General features: G+C 41.7%; 1 protein-coding gene across 5 annotated transcripts in view; it reads right to left on the bottom strand.

Moving 5' to 3' along the window:
• LOC105498260 (ASH1 like histone lysine methyltransferase) overlaps positions 1-26,492 on the bottom strand; it is a 232,084-nt gene that overhangs the window by 42,332 nt on the left and 163,260 nt on the right. For all 5 annotated transcript variants that reach the window (XM_071083894.1, XM_071083898.1, XM_071083903.1 and 2 more), the window contains 4 exons: positions 21,951-22,045; positions 4,960-5,033; positions 3,428-3,473; positions 3,206-3,314 (listed from right to left, as the gene is read on the bottom strand). In XM_071083894.1, the coding sequence (XP_070939995.1) occupies positions 3,206-3,314; positions 3,428-3,473; positions 4,960-5,033; positions 21,951-22,045 (324 nt within the window). The remainder of the gene's footprint in view (positions 1-3,205; positions 3,315-3,427; positions 3,474-4,959; positions 5,034-21,950; positions 22,046-26,492) is intronic.

Below are 26,492 nucleotides of genomic sequence, written 5' to 3'. Positions count from 1 at the left end.
AGTCCTTAAATTATATAAAAGCAAACCATGTTTCTATTTGTTGTGTCTGGAAACCAAACTAAATTTACCAAAATCTGAAATTAGATGCTGTAAACTACAATGTGAGGTCTTTGATTTAGTACAATTTGCCATTATCTTTAGCCAGATAATGGCCTTGAAAAATGAGAGTTGGCTGGACGCAGTGGCTCACGCTTGTAATCCCAGCATTTTGGGAGGCCGAGGCGAGAGGATCACCCAAGGTTAAGAGTTTGAGACCAGCCTGGCCAACATGGTGAAACCCTGTCTCTACTAAAAATACAAAAATTATTAGCTGGGTGTGGTGGCAGGTGCCTGTAATCCCGGCTACTCAGAAGGATGAGGCAGGAAAATCGCTTGAACCTGGGAGGCAGAGGCTGCAGTGAGCTGAGACCACGCCACTGCACTCCAGCCTGGGCAACAAGAGCGAAACTTCGTCTCAAAAAAAGAAAAAAAAGAAAAATGGGAGAGTTGCACCCCAGCCAGCTACTAAACATAGATCTAGGTTGTCCCTCATATAGTGAGATTTAAGGGTCCAGGAGTTCAGGACAGGCCTGGGCTAAGTATCGAGATCCCGTCTCTATGTTAAAAATAAATAAATAAATTAGCCAGGCGTGGTGACATGCGCCTTTAGTCTCAGTTACTCAGGAGGCTAACATGGGAGGATTGCTTGAGTCCAGGAGGTCGAGGTTGTAGTGAGCTGTGATGGCGACACTGCACTCCAGCATGAGCAACAGAGTGATACCCTGTGTCATAAATAAATAAAAATACTGAGCTTTTGGACCACACTGTTTAATAAAAGTGTGCATTTAAAATATTTGTGAGTAAAGAAAATCAGTATGCAAAACACTATGTGAAACTGTATGTACATAAAATGACAAAGTGTGAATTTACAGTGATGCAGGTAAGGTAGAATTTCCCAACTGGCATGCTGAAGCAGGAAGAGCTAAAACATTGATTTCCTTCAGACCACATGCACAGTTGACTAGAGAAGAAGGAAGCTATCTTTAGCCATGAGAACTATCCAGAACAGGAAATACTGATGTAAAATTCACTGATTCTTTTTTATTTTGCTGCAAATGTGCGTTGTTACTAAAACAACAAATTCTATATCCACTCCTTTGTCTATTAGACATTTCCATTTTGAAATTTCAGTGCCATTTAAAATTATATAGTCTCTTGGCTAGGTGTAGTGGCTCATGCCTGTAGTCCCAGCTACTTGGGAGGCTGAGGTAGGAGAATCACTTGAACCTGGGAGGTAGAGGTTGCAGTGAGCTGAGATTGCGCCACCGCACTCCAGCCTGGTGACAGAACATGACTCCGTCTCAAAAAAATAAATTAAAAAAATACAAAAATTAGCCAGGCGTGGTGGTGGGCACCTGTAATCTCAGCTACTCGGGAGGCTGAGGCAGGAGAATCGCTTGAACCTGGGAGGCAGAGGTTGCAGTGAGCCAAGATCGCGCCACTGCACTCCAGCCTGGGTAACAGAGCTAGACTCCATCTCAGAAAAAAAAAAAAAAAAATTACATAGACTCAAATCAAAGTCGTAATTCATAATTCTTTTTTTTTTTTTTTGGGAGATGGAGTTTCCTTCTTGTTGCCCAGGCTGGAGTGCAATGGCACGACCTTGGCTCACCGCAACCTCTGCCTCCCAGGTGCAAGCAATTTTCCTGCCTCAGCCTCCCCAGTAGCTGGGATTATAGGCAGGAGCCACCATGCCTGGCTAATTTTGTATTTTTAGTAGAGATGGGGTTTCTCTGTGTTGGTGAGGCTGGTCTCGAACTCCTGACCTCAGGTGATCCACCCACCTCAGCCTCCCAAAGTGCTTGGATTACAGGCATGAGCCACCATGCCAGCCAAATTCATAATTCTTATCTCTAATTCAGTTAGATTCCACACTTCATCGTCAGAGAGAGAATATACCCCCTATATGAAGAGCATATCCCCTATATGCCAATGGTTTATCAACATACTTTTCTTCTAAAATATATCATGCCCTTCCTCTTCACTCTCACTGCCACTGTCCTATTCTCCTTCCTCATTATGGCAATCATATATTGAGAGCTAGGAAGGTACCTAGGACTGTGCTTAATGTTTTATGAGCTGGGCACGGTATCACATGCCTATAGTTCCAGCTACTCAGGAGGCTGAGGTGGGAGGACTACTTGAGCCCAGGAGTTTGAATCCAGCCTGGGCAACACAGTGAGACCCTATCTCTTAAAAAAAAAAAAAAAAAAAAAAAAGGCCAGGCGCGGTGGCTCAAGTCTGTAATCCCAGCACTTTGGGAGGCCGAGGCGGGCGGATCACGAGGTCAGGAGATCAAGACCATCCTGGCTAACACAGTGAAACCCCGTCTCTACTAAAAAATACAAAAAACTAGCTGGGCGAGGTGGCGGGTGCCTGTAGTCCCCGCCACTCAGGAGGCTGAGGCAGGAGAATGGCGTAAACCTGGGAGGCGGAGCTTGCAGTGAGCTGAGATCTGGCCACTGCACTCCAGCCTAGGCGACAGAGCGAGACTCCGTCTCAAAAAAAAAAAAAAAAAAAAATACCCCCAAGCCAAAACTTCACAAACATTGTTTATGAACAGTCTCATATAATTCCCATGAACCCTCCATAGAGAAGGTAAGGTATTACTTTTATTAGATGCATTAAATAACTTTCCTCAGGTCTCATAAATAGTAAAAGGATTGGCCGGGCGCAGTGGCTCACACCTGTAGTCCTAGCACTTTGGAAAGCTGAGGCAGGCGGATCACCAGGTCAGATTGAGACCATCCTGGCTAATATGGTGAAACCCTGTCTCTACTAAAAATACAAAAAAATTAGTCAGGTGTGTTGGCGGGAGCCTGTAGTCCCGGCTATTAGGGAGGCTGAGGCAGGAGAACGGCGTGAACCTGGGAGGCAGAGCTTGCAGTGAATCAAGATCGCGCCACTGCACTCCAGCCTGGGCAACAGTGCGAGACTCCATCTCAAAAAAAAAAAAAGTAAAAGGATTTAAACCAACCAAGGCGCACACAAGACTAAATCTCATTCATTTTCTGTTTCTGTATTCTGCCCACCCACTCTAGTTTATGTATCTTTATGCAACTTCTTGAAGAAAAATGAAAGAGCCTATTTAACTGTACCCTCCAAAGGAAGTGTTGTATGTATACCTTAAAGCCTATGCTTTAGAGAAATCAAAGCATGACAGTACCTATTGAGGCAGTCATCAACACAGCCCTTCCTGGTGTCATCATCTGGCTTCTTACAGTTACAGGTGGTAGCTTCGTAACCAGAAAGGGGTTTGACATCAACGTAGACATCTTGAAAAGAAAGCAAAGAATAGTTTGTGAACATACAGGATAATTTTTCAAGTCCTAGGCTCAGAAGGACATTGATGTACAAAGGCAGAAAAAATAGCTCCCAAGTTACTCACTTGAACGAATTTTCTTATACAGTGGGACATCTGGCTTTTTGTATAGCTATAAGAAAAGAAGAAAAATCTTGATATAGCATTTAACTTCAAATGCCAGATGGCAGCATCAATCACTAAAAATACAGGAAATTTTCTATGTGCTCTGCTCATCTGGAAATATTTACAAGACATTTTGGGTGGGATACATCTTAGGGAAACTCTTGGTGTGATCTCTTTTTACTCTGGAATAAAAGGTGAGAGAAAAAGATTCAACAGAAGCAGCACTAAATAGTTTATAGAAGTGGAATTACATGTTTCTTTGGCATGTTGTTGGACAGACTTAAATGAAAATCACACTGGAGACGAAAGCTACTCATCTGGACAAATTAAGATTCTATTTGCTTCTGTCAAAAGAAAGGAAAACAACATGCATAGGGCTTATTTAGATGTCTGGGCGGGTACCTGAAATTAAAAAGATGAGTACCCTGGCTTTTCAGGTTGAGAATTGTAGCAAAACATTTCCAATTTTAATTAAAGCAATTAATTTAGTGAATAAAGGAGAGAGGGCAGGCAGGCAAAATGGAGCTCTCACATTATAATCAAGAAGACATTAGAAAGAAAAAAAAAAAAAGAATGCATTAGAAGAGAGGCAATCTTCCAGCATTTTGCCATAAGGGACCGTACAAAACAAACAGCAACTTGCACTAAGCTAGACTGTTTATTAATATATTGGAATAATCCCACCATCATTTTCTAGTCAGTATGTTCAAAGCATTCTCTCCTTCATTGCTAAAAACTGAGACAAATACCTAACATATTAATACTCTCCGAATTCAAGAGAGGCCATTGGAGAAGAGAATGAAGAGAGGAATGTCAATTTTGGCTTTCCAAAATTAACCTTTGGTGGCATTTTGACAGAACTCAGGAAATCTATTCACCTCAATTGCGTTTCTATTTCCCAATGGTCGTTCATAATATGGGACCTGGGTGCTATAAGCTAATACAAAAATCACTGGGGGAAACTTTTCAATTTGGGAAGCAAGAGAAAAAAAACCAGCATCTTCCTATTTTTAGTTACCAATATATTTAAAGATCTTTCAAAAGTGCAAGAGTGTTAAACATTTTCCTGCTTCCTTTGGTAGAAGAATCTCTTTTGCATGTGAAAAATAAATTTCAAACTGATAAGAAGGAGCCAACAAAAATAAAGTCTGAAATTTCTTAGTGCTACTGGCAATACATCTAAATTCTCCTGAGACTTGCATCAGATAGAATTCTTACAGAACAAAATATTTGCTACCAAAATAAAAGTCCAGAATAACAACAGAAGGTTGCCTAGGAAAGCAGCAACCCACTGCTATTTTGCAGTAAGAGTAAAGGCAAATAGGTCACATTAAATATGGATGCAAATTCATTTTTCTTAGTTCTAACCTTCACAGGGACACTTCTGAAAACCTCCTAAGACGAAAACATAACAAGGAGAAAGAAAAACACTTGCATTTCCCCTCCCCCTTTACCATTTAAGAATGAAACCTGGTAAAACAGGCTCTCTGTACCTGATTGTGTTTCCACTGCCAAAGGATATCATAAGGAAGCTGGAAGTCAATTCTCTTTTGTCTTAGATACTTTCCTGAAACAAAAAACACTATCAATTTCAGTACCTATTCTGATATTTGCTTATACAAAGGGGTCAAACAGCTACAAGAACTAATATGTACTGACTAAAAAAATAAAGATTTAATTATTTAAGGATTTTTCCACCATCAATTTTTAATTTTAGCTATTCTTTCCCACCATACTTCACATGATATCTGCTAAAGATATATTTTAAGTATAATAGTCTACATAAAACAAAAAATATAGCAAAACTACAACCAAAAACACACAGGTCATTATGAAGCTTATTAAATATTTTATTATTATTAAAAATTATTAAGGGTAGAGCATCTGGCACCTGCTCTCCTTCATTATTACGCATAACCTAAGGTTGATTACAAAAAGAGAAATTCTTGTGTTTAAATAACTTGAGAAGTTTTCCAGGCAAATTTATGATCTTTTAACATTTTTTCCTACCTATTGAAATAGTACTTAGTAATTTTGTTTGATTTTTTTGTTTTTGTTTCATATAAAATTATTCAGCCTTAAAAAAGAATGAAATTCTTTTTTCTTTTTTTTTGAGAGGAGGTTTTGCTCTTGCTGCCCAGGCTGGAGTGCAATGGCACGATCTCGGCTCACTGCAACCTCTGCCACTTGGGTTTAAGCGATTCTCCTGCCTCAGCTTCCTGAGTAGCTGGGATTATAGGCATGCGCCACCACGACCAGCTAATTTTGTAATTTTTTTTTTTTTTTAAGTAGAGACAGGGTTTCCCCATGTTGGTCAGGCTTGTCTTGAACTCCCAACCTAAGGTGGTCTGCCTGCCTCGTCCTCTCAAAGTGCTGGGATTACAGGCATGAGCCACCACACTTGGCCAAAAGAATGAAATTCTTATACATACAGTCATGTGCTGTTTTAGTCAACAATGGACTGCATATATGATGGTGGTCCCAGAAGGTAATAAGGGAGCTGAAAAATTCCTCCTAGCTGTTGTAACTTTGCAGTACAGAGTGTTAATCATATGTTTGTGGTGATGCTGGTGTAAACAATCCTATCGCGCTACCAGTTGAATATAAGCATAGCAGACATAATTAGGTATAATACATAATCCTTGATAAAATGGCTTTGTTACTGGTTTATGTAAATAATATACTATACTTTTCATCATTAGAGTATACTCCTGTTTATTAAAAAACAGCCTTGGCTGGGCGCGCTGGCTCATGACTATAATCCCAGCACTTTGGGAGGCTGAGGCGGGTGGATTACTAGGTCAGGCGTTGGAGACAAGGCTGGCCAACACAGTGAAACACTGTCTGTATTAAAAAATTGGCCGGGCATGGTGGCTCACACCTGTAATCCCAGCACTTTGGGAGGCCGAGGCGGGTGGATCACGAGGTCAGGAGATTGAGACCATCCTGGCTAACATGGTGAAACCCCATCTCTACTAAAACACAAAAAAATTAGCCGGGCGTGGTGGCGGGCGCCTGTAGTCCAGCTACTCGGGAGGCTGAGGCAGGAGAATGGCGTGAACCCGGGAGGCGGAGCTTGCAGTGAGCCAAGATCGCACCACTGCACTCCAGCCTGGGTGACAGAGCGAGACTCTGTCTCAAAAAAAAAAAAAATAAAATAAAAAAAATTAGCTGGGTGTGGTGGTGGGCGCCTGTAATCCCAGCTACTCTGCAGGTTGAGGCAGGAGAACTGCTTGAACCTGAGAGGCAGAGGTTGCAGTGAGCCAAGATTGCACCACTGCACTCCAGCCTGGGCGATAGTGCAAGACTCTGTCTCAAAAAAAACCCCAAAAAAACCAAAAATCAAACAAACGAAAAACCACCCTTGGCTGGGCGCAACGGTTCATGCCTGTAATCCCAACACTTTGGGAGGTTGAGGCGGACAGATCACTTGCAGTCAGGAGTTCAAGACCAGCCTGGCCAACATGGTGAAACCCCAACTCTACTAAAAATACAAAAATTAGCTGGGTGTGGTGGCACATGCCTGTAATCCCAGCTACTTGGGAGGCTGAAGTAAGAGAATCGCTTGAACCCGGGAGGTAGAGGTGGAGGTGGAGGTTGCAGTGTGCCAAGATCATGTACTGCACTCCAGCCTAGGCAACAGAGCAAGACACGGTCTCAAAAACAAAACAAAACAAAACAAAACAAAAACAGCCTTGCCAGGAGTGGTGGCCCACATCTGTAATTCCAGCACTTCGGGAGGCCAAGGCAGGTGGATCACTTGAGGTCAGGAGTTCGAGAACAGCCCGGCCAACATGGTGAAAGCCCATCTCTGCTAAAAACACAAAAATTAGCTGGGTGTGGTGGTGTATACCTGTAGTCCCAGCTACTTGGGAGGCTGAAGCAGGAGAATCGCTCAAACTGGGAGGCAGAGGCTACAGTAAGCCCAGATTGTGCCATTACACTCCAGTGGGCAACAGCACAGACTCTGTCTCAAAAGACCAAACCAGGCTGGGCGTGGTGGTTCACGCCTGTAATCCCAGCACTTTGGGAGGCCAAGGCAGGCAGATCGCGAGGTCAGGAGATCAAGACCATCCTGGCTAACATGGTGAAACCCTGTCTCTACTAAAAATACAAAAAATTAGCCAGGTGTGGTGGTGGGCGCCTGTAGTCCCAGCTATTCGGGAGGCTGAGGCAGGAGAATGGCATGAACCCGGGAGGCGGTGCTTACAGTGAGCTGAGATCATGCTACTACACTCCCGTCTGGGCGACAGAGCAAGACTCCGTCTCAAAAAAAAAAAAAAAAAAAAAAAGAAACAAAACAAAAGCAGTCTCAGGCAGATCCTTCAGGAGATACTCCAGGAGACACTATTACCATATCAGATGATAGCTCCATGAGTGTTACTGCCCCTGAAGACCTTTCAGTAGAACAAGACATAGAGGAAGAAAACAGTGATATTGATGATCCTGCCCCTGGGTAGGCCTAGGCTAATGTGGGTTTGTGTCTTAGATTTCTCTCTCTTTTTTTTTCATTTTTTAAATTTTGAGACAGGGTCTCACTCTGTCACTGAGGCTGGAGTACAATAGCAGGATCATGGCTCACTGCTGCCTCGACCTCCCAGACTAAAGCGATCCTCTCACTTCTGCCTGCCAAGTTGCTGGCAATACAGGCACATGCCACCATGCCAGGCTAATTTTTTATTTTTTGTAGACAGGGTCTTCCCATGTTGCCCAGGCTGGTCTCAAACTCCTGGACTCAAGCGATCTGTCCGCTCTGGCCTCCCAAAGTGCTAGGATTACAGGCATGAGCCACCATGCCCGGCCCTGTTTTCCCTTTTAACAAAAAAAGTTTAAAAAGAAGAAAAAATGTTAAAAATAAAGCTTATAAAATAAGGACATAAATTTTTTTTGTACAGCTGTATAATGTGTTCATGTTTAAAGCTAAGTTATTATGAAGCAAAATGTTAAAAAAATAAAAAGTTTATAAAGTAAAAAAGCTACAGAAAGCTAAGATTAATTTACTATTGAGGAAAAAAAAAATTAATGTAGCCTAAGTGTGCAGTGTTTATAAAATCTACAGTATACAGTGATGTCCTAGGCCTTCACATTCACTCTCCACTCAATCACTGACCCTCCACTCAATCACAGTCCTGTAAGCTCCATTCAGGTAAGTGCCCCATAGTGGGCTGCCATTTTTATCCTTTATATTATATTTTTACTGTACCTTTTCTACATTTAGATATGTAAATACCACTGTGACACAACTGACTACTGTATTCAGTACAGTAACATGATGTACAGGTTTATAGCTTAGGAGCAAGAGGCTATACCATGCAGCCTGGTTAGGCTATACTATTTAAGTTTATGTAAGTACATTCTATGTTTACATAATTATAAAATTGCCTAACAATGCATTTCTCAGAACGTATTCCTATGGTTAAGCAACACATGATAATACTGGTACTATAACATGGATGAAACTTAAAGACATTATGCCAAGTGAATTAAGGCAGACACAAAATAACAGGTATTATATACAATCCCATTTTCAAAGAAATAGACAGTGATTACCAGAGGCTGAGGGGAAGAGAGAATGGAGAGTTACAGTTTAATGGGTACAGAGTTATGGTAAGGGATGATGAAAAAGTTCTGGGGATGGATAGCAGTCATGGTCATACAACAATGTGAATGTACTTAAAGACACTGAATTGTCACTTAATTGACACTTAATTTACTGGAAGTTAAAAAAATGTAGTACATAAAAAACCATAGTCTATTTTAAAGGAGTAAATTGGATAGTCTGTGAATTGTGTCTTAATAAAGTAGTTAAAACAATACAGCAGTGTTAAAACTTTTTGCTTCAATGATTAAACACAACTTAGAAAAAACTCAAGAGGAGAAGGAAAGCCTATTGTATATATCCATGTTTTTGCTTACCATATTCTTCCTTCCTAATGTTCCAAAGTGTCTTTAAAAAAACTGTTTCCTTTCTGTTCACAGAACTTCCTTTACTCATAGGGTACATCTGTTGGCAACAAACTCTCTTAATTTTCCTTAATCTAAGAATGCCTTCATTTCTTCTTAATTCCTGACAGATATTTTCATTGGTTAGAAAATTTGGAGCTGACAATTCTTTGCTTTCAGGATGTGAAAAATGTTGTGTCACTTCCATTTGGCCTCCATAGATTCAGATGAGAAATCTACATTTGAATTGTTTTATCCCCATAGGTAACAGTAATTTATCTGTCATTACTTTAAAACTGGTGTTTTTTGTTTTGTTTTGTTTTTTATTTTTTCTGAGACTCGCTCTCCTGAGTAGTTGTGACGACAGGCATGTGCCACCATGCATGGCAAATTTTTTTTTGTATTTTTTGTAGAGACAGGGTTTCACCATGTTGCCCAGGGTGGTCTCAAACTTCTGAGCTCAGGCAATCAGCCTCCCAAAGTATTTGGTATTACAGGTGCAACCTATCTCGCCCAGCCTAAAATTGTTTTGTTAGTGTTCTGAAATGTGATTATGTGTCTCGGCATATATTTGTTTGAATTTATCCTGTTTGGAGTCTGCTAACCTTCTGGAATACAGAGATTTCTCTCTCTTGCCAAATTTGGTAAGTTTCCAGTCGTTATTTACTAAGGTGCTTTTCATCTATGCCCTTTTTTTTCTCTCCATGACTCTGATAACACACATTTGCTTTTTTTGTCATATTCTCACAAGCTCCTCAGTCTTTTTTTTAAAGCCTATTTTCTATGTTGTTGTATACACTGAGTAATATGTATTATTCTATCTTGTAGTTCATAGATTATTTTCTCTTTCCCATTCATTCTGCTGTTAAGTCTATCTCTGAATGCTTTTTTTTTTTTCCTGGTTCAATTTCTCTCATAAAATCTCTGAACTTTTTATTTCAATTACTGAATCAGTTATAAAAATCCTAATTTAAAAAAATTATTGGCCAGGTGCAGTGGCTCACTCCTGTAATCCCACCATTTTGGGAGGCAAGGCAGGTGGATCACTTGAAGTCAGGAGTTCGAGACCAGTCTGGCCAACATGGTGAAATCCCGTCTCTATTAAAAATACAAAAATTAGTCGGGTGTGGTGGCACATGCTTGTAACCCCAGCTACTCAGGAGGCTGAGGCAGGAGAATCACTCGAACTTGGGAGGCGGAGGCTACAGTGGGCCGAGATTAAGCCACTGCACTCCAGACTGGGCAACAGAGCAAGACCCTGTCTCAAAAAATTAAAATAAGTAAATAAATAAAATAAAATAAAATATGAAAAATTATCTTCTTCTATTTCTTGATTTGTTTCAAGTATGTTCACAATTGCCCGCTAAGGCATTTTTATCAAGATTGCTTTAAAAATTTGCCAGATAATTCTAACGCCTTGGTGTGGACATACATTGTCTTCCCAAAGTGCTGGGATTTCAGGCATGAGCCACCATGCTTGGCAAATAACATGTGATTTTAAATTCAAAGCTAAACACTTTTGCAGTAGGGGCTCTAGATTTTATGAAATTTGTATTTTAGCTGGCTTTTTCTGAAACTGCTCCAGCAGAAAAGGGATAAAGCTGCCTCATTACTGCCAGCTGTAAGTAAATTCCAAGTTGCCTACTAGGTCTCCACTGAAACCTGAGTGTTGGGGGATGGGGAAGCTCCCCATTACTGCTAGGGAATGGTTAGAATTCCAATTCCCCAAGGGGTCTCCACTGACATTGTGGTGGGGTAGTTATGTTATTGCTAGGTGTTGGTAAAAGTGACTCGGCTACACCTCCTCTGACACCATGGCAGTGGAGGAAGAGACATACGATTGTTGGCCACGTATATGTCTTTTGAGAAGTGTCTGTTCACGTCCTTTGCCCACCTTTTTTTTTTTTGGAGATGGAGTCTCGCTCTGTCACCCAGGCTGGAGTGCAGTGGTGTAATCTCAGCTCACTGCAACCTCTGCCTCCTGAGTTCAAGTTATTCTCCTGCCTCAGCCTCCCGTGTAGCTGGGATTACAGGAGCCCACAACCATGCCAAGCTAATTTTTTTGTATTTTAAGTAGAGATGGGGTTTCACTGTGTTGGCCAATGGTCTCAAACTCCTGACCTCAGGTGATCTGCCTGCCTTGGCCTCCCAAAGTGCTGGGTTTACAGATGTGAGCCACTACGCCTGGCCAAGAGTCTTTAAAACATTTTTATTATTATTATTGTTTTTTTGAGATGGAGTCTTACTCTGTTGCCCAGGCTGGAGCGGAGTGGCACGATCTCGGCTCACTGCAGCCTCTGCCACCTGGAGTTCAAGCAATTCTCCTGTCTCAGCCTCCTGAATAGCTGGGATTACAGGCATACACCACCATGCCCAGCTAATTTTTGTATTTTTTTTTAGTAGAGATGGGGTTTCACCATGTTAGCTAGGCTGGTCTCAAACTCCTGACCTCAAGTGATCTGTCTGCCTTGGCCTCCCAAAGTGCTGGGATTACAGATGTGAGCCACTGCACCTGGCCAAGTGTCTTTAAAAAAATTTTATTATTATTATTGTTTCATTGAGACGGACTCACTCTGTTGCTCAGGCTGGAGTGGAGTGGCACTATCTTGGCTCACTGCAATCTCTGCTGCCCAGAGTTCAAGCATTCTCCTGTCTCAGCTTCCCAAATAGCTGGGATTGCAGGCATGTACCACCAAGCCCAGCTAATTTTTGTATTTTTTTTAGTAGAGACGGGGTTTCACCATGTTGGCCGAACTGGTCTCAAACTCTTGACCTCAAGTGATCTGCCTGCCTTGGTCTCCCAAAGTGCTGGGATTACAGGCGTGAGCCACCGCGCCCAGCCTTGCCCACTTCTTAATGGGGTTTTTTCTTGTATATTTAAGTTCCTTATAGATGCTGGATATTAGATCTTTGTCAGATGCAGTTTGCAAAAATTTTCTCCCAATCTATAGGTTGTTTGTTTATTCTGTTCATAGTTTATTTTGCTGTGCAGAAGTTCTTTGATTCTATGTCCATTTTTGCTTGTATTGCAATTGCTTTTGGCATTGTCATGAAGTCTTTGCCCATGCCTGTGTACTGAATGGTACTGCCTAGATTGTCTTCCAGGGTTTTTATAGTTTTGGGTTTTACATTTAAGTGTATATGTGTGTGTATATATATATATTTGTGAGATGGAGTCTTGCTTTGTCGCCCAGCCTGGAGTGCAGTGACCTTAGCTCAATGCAACACCCACTTCCAGGGTTCAAGCGATTCTCATGCCTCAGCCTCTTGAGTAGCTGGGATTATAGGCATGTGCCACCACACCCTGCTAATTTTTGCTTTTTTATTAGAGATGGGGTTTTGCCATGTTGGCCAGGCTGGTCTCAAACTGCTGGCCTCAATGACCCACATGCCTCAGCCTCCCAAAGTGCTGGGACTACAGGTGTGAGCCACCTTGCCTGGCCTACACTGAAGTTTTTAATCCATCTTGAGTTTATTTTTGTATATGCTGTAAGGAAGGGGTCCAGTTTCAATCTTCTGCATATGGCTAACCAGTTATCCCAGCACCATTTACTGAATAGGGAATCCTTTCCCCATTGCTTGTTTTTGTCAGGTTTGTCAAAGATCACATAGTTGTAGGTGTGCAGTCTTATTTCTGGGTTCTCTATTCTGTTTCACTGGTCTATGTGTCTGCTCTTGTATCAGTACCATGCTGTTTTGATTACTGTAGCCCTGTAGTATAGTTTGAAGAAAGGTAGCATGATGCCTTCAGCTTTGTTCTTTTTTTTGTGTAGGACTGCCTTGGCTATTCAGGCTCTTTTTTGGTTCCATATGAATGTTAAAATAGTTTTTTTCTAGCTCTATGAAGAATTTCAATGGTAGTTTAATGGGAATAGCACTGAATCTATAAATTGCTTTGGGCAGTATGGCCATTTTAACAATATTTATTCTTCCAATCCATAAGCATGGAATGTTTTTCCATTTGTGTCTTCGCTGATTTCTTTGAGCAGTGGTTTGTAGTTCTCCTTATAGAGATCCTTCACGTCCCTAGTTAGCTGTATTCTTAGGTATTTTATTCTTTTTGTGGCAATTGTGAATGATAGTTCATTCATGATTTGGCTCTTGGCTTAACTGTTATTGGTGTATAGGAATGCTAGTGATTTTTGTACACTGATTTTGTATCCTGAGACTTTGCAAAATAAAGTTGTTTATCAGCTTAAGGAACTTTTGCTTAAGAAAACACTCCTCGGTGGCTCAAGCCTGTAATCCCAGCACTTTGGGAGGCCGAGATGGGCGGATCACGAGGTCAGGAGATCGAGACCATCCTGGCTAACACAGTGAAACCCCGTCTCTACTAAAAAATACAAAAAACTAGCCAGGCGAGGTGGCGGGCGCCTGTAGTCCCAGCTACTCGGGAGGCTGAGGCAGGAGAATGGTGTGAACCCCGAAGGCGGAGCTTGCAGTGAGCCGAGATCACGCCACTGCACTCCAGCCTGGGTGACAGAGTGAGACTCCATCTCAAAAAAAAAAAAAAAAAAGAAAACACTCCTCAGTGGGTGCTTGCTGGTGTAAATTTGAATGAGGTGGGAAAGTTGATTAGACAAAATGGAATCATTCATACCATATCCAACTAAAACGGAGTCAGGAGGCCATGGGGGAGGGCACTAAGGTCCCTGATCCAGGAACTGATTTTGCACTTCAACAGAAAATTCACAAGGATCTAACTATAACTAAGACTATGTCTTACCTAGTAACTGCTGCCACTCACCAATGACGACTGCACCAGTGACCTTTTTCTTTTCTTACTTTGTTTTTGAGACAGGATCTCACTCTGTCGTTCAGGCTGGAGTGCACTGGTGCAATCTCAGCTCACTGCAGCCTCAACCTCCCAGGCTCAGGTGATCCTCCTGCCTCAGGCTCCCAAGTAGCTGGACCACAGGTGCATGTCACCATATCTGGCTAATTTTTTTTTTCTTTTTAAATTTTTGCATACACAGGTTTTCATTATGTTGTCCAGGCTGGTCTCAAATTCCTGAGTTCAAGCAATCCAACAGCCTCAGCCTCAGCCTCAAACTCCCAAAGTGCTGGGATTATAGGCTTGAGCCACTGTGCCTGGCTGACCTTCTTCCAACCTTCCTCTTTTGCTCAATACAACTCCAGCCTTTCTTTTTGTTTTTCAGACACACTTAGGGATGACCCTGGTCTATGTGTGCTGAATTGCAATTCTTTTTTTTTTTTTCCATAGAAAACAGGGACTTGATCCGTCACCCAGGCTGGAGTGCACTGGTGCAATCATAGCTCACTGCAGCCTTGATCTCCTGGGCTCAAGTGATCCTCCTGCCTCAGCCTCCTGAGTAGGCATGTACCACCACACCTGACAAATGTTGTTATTGTTTTATAGAGAGAGGTTCTCACTACATTGCCTAAGTTGGTCTCAAACTCCTGGCCTCAAGCAATCTTCTCTCCTCAGCTTCCAAAAGTGCTGGGATTACAGGCATAAGCCACCATGCCTGGCCTTCTTTTTTTTTTTTTTTTTTTGAGACAGAGTCTTGCTCTGTCACCCAGCCTGGAGTGCAATGGTCTGATCTTGGCTTACTGCAACCTCCACCTCCTGAGTTCAAGTGATCCTCCTGTCTCAGTCTCCCAAGTAACTGGGATTACAGGCATCCACCATCACTCCTGGCTAATTTTTTTCTATTTCTAGTAGAGACCATGATGGCCAGGCTGGTCTCGAACTTCTGACCTCAGGTGATCTGCCAGCCTTGGCCTCCCAAAGTGTTGGGATTACAGGTGTGAGCCACCACACCAAGCCTAATTATTGTATATTATTCCCAAATAAACCCTTTACTTGGAGATATATATTTATATTATCTGAATATATGTTTATTTAAGGCTTTAAAAAAGAGGCTCGGCGTGGTGGCTCATGCCTGTAATTCCAGCACTTTGGAAGGCTGAGGTGGGTAGATCACTTGAGGTTAGGAGTCCGAGACCAGCCTGGCCAACATGGTGAAACACTGTCTCTACTAAAAATATAAAAATTAGCTGGGAGTGGTGGTGCATGCCTGCAGTCTCAGATACTCAGGAGGCTGAGGTGCAAGAATTGCTTGAACCCGGGAGGAGGAGAATGCAGAGAGCCAAGATTGCACTACTGCACTCCAGCCTGGGCAACAGAGCGAGACTCCATCTCAAAAGAAAACAAAAACAAAAACAAAACACACATCTGTGTGCAGGTTTTTCTTTTCAATAGACATGTTTTCAGATTATTCGAGAAAATACCAAGGAGCAAGACTGCCACATCAAATGTTCAGAGTACACAATTGATATTTTAATACTGATGATTTTCCAGTAATCTTGCTACTACTACCAGTAGCTTTTTTTCCAAAATCTCTTTGGATTTTTTTTTTATATAAACAATCATGTCATCTATAAACAGAAACAGTTTCATTTCTTGCTTCCTGATCATTATGATGACTCTTACTCATCTTCTTGACTTAATACACTGCCTAGAACATCCATACAATATGCTGAGTCAAGAGTGGACAACTCTTCTTTCCAATCTTAGGAGGAAGCATTCAACATTTCACCATTAAGAATGATATCAGGCCGGGTGTGGTGGCTTACCAGTATCCAAAATAAAAAAAGCTGATCTCACTATAGGTCCTAGACTCATTAAGAGACTAATAAGGGGATGTTATAAATAATGTTATACCAATATCTTTAATAATTTAGATAAAATGGACAAGTTCCTTTAGAAATACAACGTATCAAAACCGAGTCAAGATGAACATCTGAATAGTCTATATCTTTTAAATAAATTGAGTACCTTACCATATTATTCACATAAAAAATTTCAGTTCTAAATGGCTTCCCTAGTGAAGCCTGGTATATATTTGAGAAAGAAGTAATACCAGTCTTCTAGAAAACAGAGGAGAAAACTAATTTTCCAACTAATTTAATGAGACTAGTCTACGCTTAATACAAAACCTGACAAAGACTTTAAGAGAAAAAAAAAAAACAACTATAGAACAAAATTCATTCTAAAGACTTCTGCAGAAAGCTCTCAGAACTAAAAAGGAATTTTCTTATCTTATTAAAGACATCTGCAGTTAATTTTTACCCCCTTTTTCTTTTTCTTTCTTTCTTTTTTATTTTTGAGATGGAGTCTTGCTCTGTCACCCAGGCTGGAGTGCAGTGGCGTGATCTCGGCTCACTGCAAGCTCCACCTACCGGGTTCACACCATTCTCCTGCCTCAGCCTCTTGAGTAGCTGGGACTACAGGTGCCCGCCACCACACCCGGCTAATTTTTTTTTTTGTACTTTTAGTAGAGACGGGGTTTCACCGTGTTAGCCAGGATGGTCTCAATCTCCTGACCTGCTGATCCGCCTGCCTCCATCTCCCAAAGTGCTGGGATTATAGGCATGAGCCACTGCACCTGGACACATTTTTTCTTTTTTTGAGACGGAGTCTTGCTCTGTTGCCCCGTCTGGAGTAGAGTGGCACAATCTCTGCTCACTGTAACCTCTGCCTCCTGGGCTCAAGTGATTATCCTGCCTCAGCCTCTTGAGTAGCTGGGAATACAAGTGCATGCCACCACACCCAGCTAATTTTTATATTTTTGGCAGAGGCGGGGTTTTGCCATGTTGGCCAGGCTGATCTCGAACTCCTGACCTCAGGTGATCCACCTGCTTCCCAAAGTGCTGGCATTACAGGTGTGAACCATCACACCTGGCTGACAATTTATATTCATATACTTTCAAGTTCAACTGACACTTTTCCCATCTTCAATCTGTTATTAAATCTACATTTTGTGTTTTAAAATTTCAGACATACATGTTTTAGTTCTGGGACTTTCATTTGGCTATTGTTCATTTTAAAATTTTTATGTTTCCATTTTTAAGTTAAGATTTATCTGCTTATTCATAATAAGCATATTTTCCTTTACATCCTTGAACACAGTTATAACAATGACTTTAAAATCCTTGTCTGCTATTTTCAGCATCTGGATGACCTTGGAAATTGTCAGTGTTGACTGCCTTCTCTCTTAATATGAGTTATACTTTCATGTTTATTAACATCCAGTAATTTTGGATTGAATTATGGACATTATAAGTAATACATCACAGAGATTCTCAATTGTGTTATTATCCTATGAAAAGAACTGGTTTCGGCCAGGTGCAGTGGCTCATGCCTGTAATTCCAGCACTTTGGGAGGCTGAGGTGGGCAAATTGCTTGAACTCAGGAGTTTGAGACTAGCCTGAGCAACATGGTGAAACCCCATCTTTATCAAAACTACAAAAAAATTAGCCAGGTGTGGTGGTGCATGCCTGTGGTCCCAGCTATTTGGGAGGCTGAAGTGGAAAAATCACTTGAGCCTAGGAGGCAGAGGCTGCAGTGAGCCAAGATTGCACTACTGCACTTGAGCCTCAGCAGCACAATGAGACCCCATCTCAAAAAAATAGAAAAAAAATTAAAAATAAGAAAGAAAAGAAAAGAAGTTTTTCTTTGCATTAGAGCAAGCAGTTACTGTGGGTGAACCAAAATCTGTAACACTGTCTTTCATGGGGTAGGCAGTAGCTGAAATCCCTACTTAGTATCTTTAGTCTTAACGACTTTACTGAATTCTGGCTATATATACATAGTTTAGGGGTCAGTTACCTAGATATGTGGCTTGAGTTTATATGCAAAATTTGCAGTTTCCCCTATTAGCATTTTATCCTTCACTTTCCTGCTGCCATAGCTGTCCTGAAACATGGCCCTTAAATAATCAGTAAGATTCAAGGTTTCTAAGTGCTTACTTGTACTGCTAACTGGGACCTGGCCACAGACAAAGAGCTATACAAGTGGGAAACGCAACCAGTGTGCTTCTCCTCTTCTAATTATTGATTTTTCTTCAGTTTGTGCCTGCTTTTGATTGCTCTCCAGTGACTTAGGATTACTATGTTTTAAATTTGTCCAGTTGATGAATTTTTTTTCTTATTTATTTATTTTTTTGAGAGTCTTGCTCTGTTGCCCAGGCTGGAGTGGAGTGGCATGATCTCGGCTGTCTGCAACCTCTGCCTCCCAGGTTCAAGTGATTCTCGTGCCTCAGCCTCTTGAGGAGCCAGTACTACAGGCACGCACCATTACGTCCAGCTAATTTTTGTATTTTTAGTGAAGATGGGGTTTTACCATGTTGGCCAGGTTGGTCTTGAATTCCTGACCTCAGGTGATCCACCAGCCTTGGCCTCCCAAAGTGCTGGGATTACAGGTGGATAATTGTTATTCCCGGGAGGGTGAGCCTCATATAATCTACTCTTTCAATAACAAAAGTAGAATTCCTAGTCTTTTTTTTTTTTTTTTTTTGAGATGGAGTCTCACTCTTGTCACCCATGCTGGAGTGCAATGGTGTGATCTTGAACTCCTGGATTCAAGTGATCCACCCACCTAGCCTCCCAAAGTGCTGGGATTACAAGTGTGAGCCACTGCGCCCAGCCTAGTTCTTATTTTCAAAGCCTATTTATCATAAGCAGATTTTAAATTTGCTGAGAGCCTGCTTCCACTGCTATGATCTCATTAGTAAATACAAAAGACTCTTTCAAAAGAGCTTTGGCACTAATTCTAGAGAATAAGGAACTTACTCTTACCTTCATTAAGTAAGCACACATAAAGTTTATGTAGCTGAGAATTAAACCTTGTAACTTCATGTTGTAGTTAAATCTGTCTACAGCCACCCAACACAGAATAATTCAAGCAAACTAATCTTTACTGAAGAACTTGTTTATGTCTGCTGATTAAAAAACTCTGCTGGTACTGAACTCTCTCAGGGAGGAAAGGGAATTAGCTAATCAGAATATAAACAAGAGCTCCACAGTCAAGAGGGTCAAGAGAATCATAGTTGAAAAAAACACTACAAGACATAGAATCAACATCAAGTATACAATTAAGGTGCTCCTGGTTTCATACTATGTGTTTAATGAACCCCTTTAAAGCAATTTTGTTTAAACAAACCGAATATGTGAAGAAAACCTGTCACCTACATTCAATATTTTATCCTAATTTCTTCTTTTCTTTTTTTTTTGAGACAGAGTCTCACTCTGTTGTCCGGGCTGGAGTGCAGTGGCGCGATCTCCGCTCACTGCAAGCTCCGCCTCCCGGGTTCACGCCATCCTCCTGCCTCAGTCTCCCGAGTAGCTGGGACTACAGGCACCCGCCACCATGGCCAGCTAATTTTTTGTGCTTTTTAGTAGAGACGGGGTTTCACTGTGTTAACCAGGATGGTCTCGATCTCTGACCTTGTGATCTGCCTGCCTAGGCCTCCCAAAATGTTGGGATTACAGGTGTGAGCCACCACGCCCAGCCTTCTCCTTTTCTTTCATTTGTATGGCAAATATTTGATAAATTTCTATTATGTACCAGGTACTGGGAAATCCAGGGAGAGTAAGGACAATGATCCTGTACTACTGGAGATTATAATCTAATGGAGGAGACAAATAAATAAATATTGTAATTACAGATATAGAGAGTGATGTTACCTACAACAAAGAGAGGTGAAGCCTCTTTTGGTGAGACAATCAGGAAAATTATTTTAAAGAAAATGGTATTGAAGCTGATACCGACATTAAGATCATCCTTAAAAGAGTAGCAGAAACCAACCATGGGAAGACTCTGAAAAAGAGCTTCTCAGGCAATGGGAATAACAAGCATAATGACCCTCCGGTGGGAAAAAGCTTACTATGTTCTAGAAACTGAAAGAAGGCCAGTATGATACAGTATAGTGAATAAGATTGAGATGGGAATGAATAAATGGAGAGAGATGGGGTAATCAGGAACCAGATCATTTAAGTCAAAAAATTTGCTTTTTAATCTGATGGTAAGCCATGCAAAGGTTTTAAGTATGATCTGGGTTAGGTTAAAAAATAATTTCTGTTTTTACTGAGTAGAGGCTGGGCCACATGGAAACACGACTGGAAATAGATCTGTTAGATGGCCATTGCAGCAGCCTGAAGAAAAGATACTACTGTCACAGACTTGAGAGATAGCAACGGGATTTGGAGAGAAGTCGGATATATTTCAGGGATAGAAACACAACAGAACTTGGAGATGAAAAAAAATGGGAGGAACTTAGAATGACTTCTTGGTACCTTTTACTTATCTGATAAGCTCAATAATAGGGTCCTAGAAGGTACTACAATCCAAATGCTAAACAAAGCCTTGACATTTTTGCCAAGAATGAACAGTAGAATAAATATCACTCCATTTTCAAGCAGATAAATAGTAAAAACAGTGGGGCCTCTTTCTCTGATCATATGTGTGTATAAATCATCTGTTTTTGAACGTGGAAAGTATTTGACACTGAACGGCTAACTACTTGGTTTTTCCTAGATGACATACCTAGGGAAACAAAAGGTACAGACATAGTGTTATTTATTTAATTTTTTTTAGAGATAGGATTTCTCTCTGTCAACTCAGGCTAGAGTACAGTGGCAGGATCACGACTCACCATAGCCTTAATCTCCTAGGCTTGGGTGATCCTCTCACCTCAGCCTCAAGAGTGGCTGGGACTACAGACCTGTGCCACCACACCCAGCTAACTTTCTTATTTTTTTTTTTTTTTTTTTTTTTTTTTTGAGACGGAGTCTCGCTGTGTCACCCAGGCTGGAGTGCAGTGGCCGCATCTCAGCTCACTGCAAGCTCCGCCTCCCGGGTTTTTACGCCATTCTCCTGCCTCAGCCTCCCGAGTAGCTGGGACTACAGGCGCCCGCCACCTCGCCCGGCTAGTTTTTCGTATTTTTTAGTAGAGACGGGGTTTCACCGTGTTAGCCAGGATGGTCTCGAACTCCTGACCTCGTGATCCGCCCGTCTCGGCCTCCCAAAGTGCTGGGATTACAGGCTTGAGCCACCGCGCCCGGCACTTTCTTATTTTTTGTAGAGACAGAGTGTCACCAAGTTGCCCAGGCCATCAACTCCTGGGCTCAAGCAATCCACCTGCCTTGGCTTCCCAAAGTGCTAGGATTATAGACATGAGCCACCATGCCCGGCCCAGTGTTATTTATTAAGGCTCCAGTGAACAAGATTTATGCCACTGTGAACCCCTGACTATCAAACAGTGTACAAAATTCTTCAGAGTAGGGCCGGGTGTGGTGGCTCAAGCCTGTAATCCCAGCACTTTGGGAGGCCAAGACGGGCGGATCACGAGGTCAGGAGATCGAGACCATCCTGGCTAACACGGTGAAACCCCATCTCTACTAAAAAATACAAAAAACTAGCTGGGCAAGGTGGTGGGCGCCTGTAGTCCCAGCTATTCGGGAGGCTGAGGCAGGAAAATGGCGTAAACCCAGGAGGCGGAGCTTGCAGTGAGCTGAGATCCAGCCACTGCACTCCAGCCTGGGCGACAGAGCGAGACTCTGTCTCAAAAAAAAAAAAAAAAAAAAATTCTTCAGAGTAAGTTTAAGTAAAATGGTAAAGAAGAGCTTGATCCCACTGGAGAAACAGAAATAATAACAAGATTAAAAAAACATTTCCCTCAAACCCAGGAAATACTGTTTCTTCTCAGCAATATATTGCGTGGACTTAGTACTTACCAACATGAATGGGCGCTGGGAATAATCCATATTCATGCTCTCCTGGAGTATACTCCAGCTTCTCTTTCTTTAATTGGATCAATCGACTCTTTGGGCTGTGATAACAAAAGAATGGGAAACAGTTAGAGGCAAAGAAATTTCTTCCTGTAGTCAAATACAGATAACAGATCATTCTACGAGGAGAGGGTACCAAGTACATTGAAAAATTTTTTAAAAAAATCTTTACTTCTGAAATTGTCTTTAAGAAAGAGGCTCTTGGCTGGGCATGGGGGTTCACGTCTGCAATCCCAACACTTTGGGAAGCTGAGGTGGGAGGACTGCCTGAGCCCAGGAATTTGAGACTGGCCTGGGTAACAAGTGAGACCCTGTCTCTATTTTTTAAAAAAAGAAAGAAAAGAAAGAGGCTCTTTTATTTTCTCCAACAGTTTTGGAGAAGGAACACAAATTTTAGATCTGATTACAATGACTGCCTTATATCTGGTTACTTTATATCAATACTGTGAAGTAGGTAAGCGGAAAGATGCTGTATAAGACTGAGCGACTTGCCTTGATTTTAGTAGTTGGGAAGGAGATTTAAGCTTCAAAACCTCAGTTTCTTGCTCAACATCTACTCACTATATTATTCTCTTGCTTTTATTCCACCATGTCTCTCTAGGCTTGTGTCTTCTACTCACATTATTGGTTTGTTTCCTAAAGTTTAAAATGAGATCTCAAGAGATTTCATAAATATATAAAGGGGAAAAAAAGAAGGAAAACAAAAAACAAAAATGAGAAAAAAGGGCCTTAGAAGAGCCTCATTTAATCATGACTATATTTTAGCTTAAAGCTCCACTTAATTCTTTTTTTTTTTTTTCCCAGATGGAGTTTCGCTCTTGTCACCCAGGCTGGAGTGCAATGACATGATCTCAGCTCACTGCAACCTCCGTCTCCCAGGTTTAAGCAGTTCTCCTGCCTTAGCTTCCCAAGTAGCAGGGATTACAGGCATGTGTCACCACGCCTGGCTAATTTTTGTATTTTTAGTAGAGATGCGGTTTCACCCTGTTGGTCAGGCTGGTCTTGAACTCCTGACCTCAGGTGATCCATCCGCCTCAGCCTCCCAAAGTGCTAGGATTACAGGCGTGAGCCACTGTGCCCAGCCTGAAGTTCCAGTGAATAAGGCAAAGCTGATATATTTCTTTCCTCTAATAAAATTATAACACACTGACTTTTGCCGGGCTTGGTGGCTCACGCTTGTAATCCCAGCACTATGGGAGGCCGAGGCGGGTGGATTATGAAGTCAGGAGTTTGAGACCGGCCTGGCCAACACAGTAAAACCCCGTCTATACTAAAAATACAAAAACTAGCTGGGCGTGGTGGCAGGAGCCTGTAATCCCAGCTACTTGGGAGACTAAGGCAGGAGAATTGCTTGAACCCGGGAGGCGGAGGTTGCAGTGAGATTGTGCCACTGTATTCCAGCCTAGGTGACAGAGCTAGACACTGTCTCAAAAAAAAAAAAAAAAAAAAAAAAAAGCTGGGTGTGGTAGTGCATGCCTTTGGTCCCAGCTACTTGGGAGGCTGAAGTGAAAGGATCACTGGAGCCCGAGGTGGGGCAGAGGCTACAGTAAGCCCAGATAGCACACTGCACTCCAGCCTGAGTGACAGAGCCAGACCCTGTCGGGGGAAAAAAAAAAAAAGCAAGCATGGTAACAAAAGGCAATGCATGATCATGGATTATATCCTGAATCAACGTAAGAAAGATTGCCAGCCAGACACAGTGGCTCATGCCTGTAATCCCAGCAGTTTGGGAGGCCAAGGCGGGTGGATTACCTGAGGTCAGGAGTTCAAGACCAGCCTTGCCAACATGGAGAAATCCCATCTCTACTAAAAATACAAAAATTACCTGGGTGTGGTGGCGCACACTTGTAATCCCAGCCACTCAAGAGGCTGAGGCTGGAGAATTGCTTGAATCCCGGAGGCTGAGGTTGCAGTGAGCCGAGATTGCGCCATTGTACTATAGCCTAGGCAACAAGAGCAAAACTCCGTCTCAGGAAAAAAAAAAAAAAAGAAAGACTGCCATCATAAAAGACATTATGAAGACAATCTTTTTTTATTTATTTATTTCTTGAGACAGAGTCTCACTCTGTTGCCCAGGTTGGAGTGCAATGGCATGATCTTGGTTCACTGCAACTCTGCCTCCCAGGTTCAAATAATTCTTGTGCCTCAGCCTCCCGAGTAGCTGGGATTACAGGTGCCAACTACTGGGATTACACCATGCCTGGCTAGTTTTTGTATTTTTAGTAGAGACAGGATTTTATCATGTTGGCCAGGCTGGTCTCGAACTCCTGACCTCAGGTGATCCGCCTGCCTCAGATCCCAAAGTACTGGGATTACAGGCGTGAGCCACGGCACCTGGCCAGTTTATCTTGATAATTCATAAAAACAGGTAATAAACATGATGTGCTTTGGGAAAATAGTAAATGATTTTTAATTTACTCTCATAAATTTATTAAGATTAATATTTAAACAAGTATAAAATTATTTAGTTCAAATAACTAGAGGAAAAATAGGATCAAAATCATACTGACAGGGAAAGAAAAACTCTTGGATTTAAAACAAAGTTCCAGTAAAAACAATATATTTATAAAGACTGCTATGATCTGAGTCTATTAATATAAATCTAGGACTATAACATAGATGCATTTAAACACAGCGTAACTGACACAAATGTAGATATATGTAAAAGCACTTTATAAACAGCAAAGGAGAATACAAACATAACTTAATAGATGTAATAAACGTTGCTCATAGAAACTGTTCTGGATAGAAATATAAAGTCATTTGTCATTTGATAGTGATACATTCTGACAAATGCTGTGTGAACATCATAGAATATACTTACACAAACCTAGATGGTACAGCTTATAGGTCCTAGGCTACAAACCTGTTTAGCATGTAACTGTACTGAATACTGCAGGCAGTTGTAACACAATGGTAAGTATTTGTGTATCTAAACATTTCTAAACTAGGAAAGACAGTAAAAATATGGTGGTAAACGATAAAAAAGGGTACACTTTATAGTACAGAGTACTTACCATGAATGGACCTTGCAGGACTGGAAGTTGCTCTGGGTGAGTCAGTGAGTGTGTGGTGAATGAATGTGAAAGCCTAGGAAATTACTGTACATTGTACAAAAAAATGTACAAAAAAGCCAAAATGCTAGGAAAGCTATGACATCGCTAGGTGATAGGAATTTTTCTTTCTTTGCTTTTTTGAGACAGGGTCTCATTCGGTCTCCCAGGGTAGAGTGCAGTGGCAAGATCTCAGCTCACTGCAGCTGCAGCCTCAACCTCCCAGACTCAAGTGAACCTCTTGCCTCAGCCTCCTTGCCCTCTGAGTAGCTGGAACTACAGGTGCATGCTACCACGAAGGGATAGGATTTTTTTTTTTTTTGTAGACACAGTGTTTCACCAAGTTGCCCAGGCTGGTCTTCAACTCCTGGGCTCAAGCGACTTGCCTGCCTCAGCCTCCCAAAGTGCTAGGATTACAGGTGTGAGCCACTGTGCCTAGCCTATAAACTTTTCAGGACAAAATTTGGCACTTAATCCATTTTGAAATGTCTATCTTGGGTAAATATGAAATTGATGAACCAAAACAATTTCCTCATATTTGTTACCACATGAGAGGGCAGATGCATTTAAATCTCTTTAAGGAGATTTTAAGTCATAGATATTTTAGTAACTATACGTAGAAAATGCTGCTGGGTCCTACAAGGCATCCAAGTTGAACGAAGGGTGGCCCTAGCCATAAGAAGCTTACAATTTGGTGGAAAAACAAGTACGTATGCAGATACCTAGATTACCTATCAGAATGTGATAAAACTTTGAGGCTGGAAGCAGTGGCTCACGTATGTAATCCCAGCACTTTGGGAAGCTGAGGCAGGCAGATTACCTGAGGTCGGGAGTTAGAGACCAGACTGGCCAACATGGCTAAACCGTATCTCTACTAAAAATACAAAAATTAGCCAGGCGTGGAGGCACCTGTAATTCCAGCTACTTGGGAGGCTGAGGCATGAGAATTGCTTGAACACAGGAGACAGACGTTGCAGTGAGCCGAGATTGCACCACTGCACTCTAGCCTGGGTGATAAAGTGAGGTTGTCCCACCCCAACCCCCCGACCCAAAAAAAATGTGATAAAACTCATGACACTACTTACTAGGAGAAGATACTAAGTTCTACAAAAGGAGAAAGAAAAGTAATTGTAATTAGGAAAGAATTAAGAAAATTTATTTGAAAAGATAAATGGGATTTTGACAAGGAAAAGTGAAGTAGGGAAGGTAGTTCATACTACACAGAGCAGACATCTAGGATAAACCCCAGGAGGAAAGTATACGATGGAGGAAGTAAAGAAAATGATCAGATGTGGCTAAAGGAACAAGTATTTGAGGACTATGACTGGACAAATAACTAGAAAAATAGGTTATACAAGATGAGGGTGGGACTTAAATATTATGCAATGATTCTGCAGGAAGTAACAAGGTTTCAAAGGAATCTGGGCAGGGAATA

This window comes from Macaca nemestrina, chromosome 1, assembly GCF_043159975.1.
Source record: "Macaca nemestrina isolate mMacNem1 chromosome 1, mMacNem.hap1, whole genome shotgun sequence".
NCBI lineage: Eukaryota > Metazoa > Chordata > Mammalia > Primates > Cercopithecidae > Macaca > Macaca nemestrina.
The sequence above is the reverse complement of the archived record's forward strand: the minus strand, read 5'-3'. Positions and strand labels throughout refer to the sequence as shown.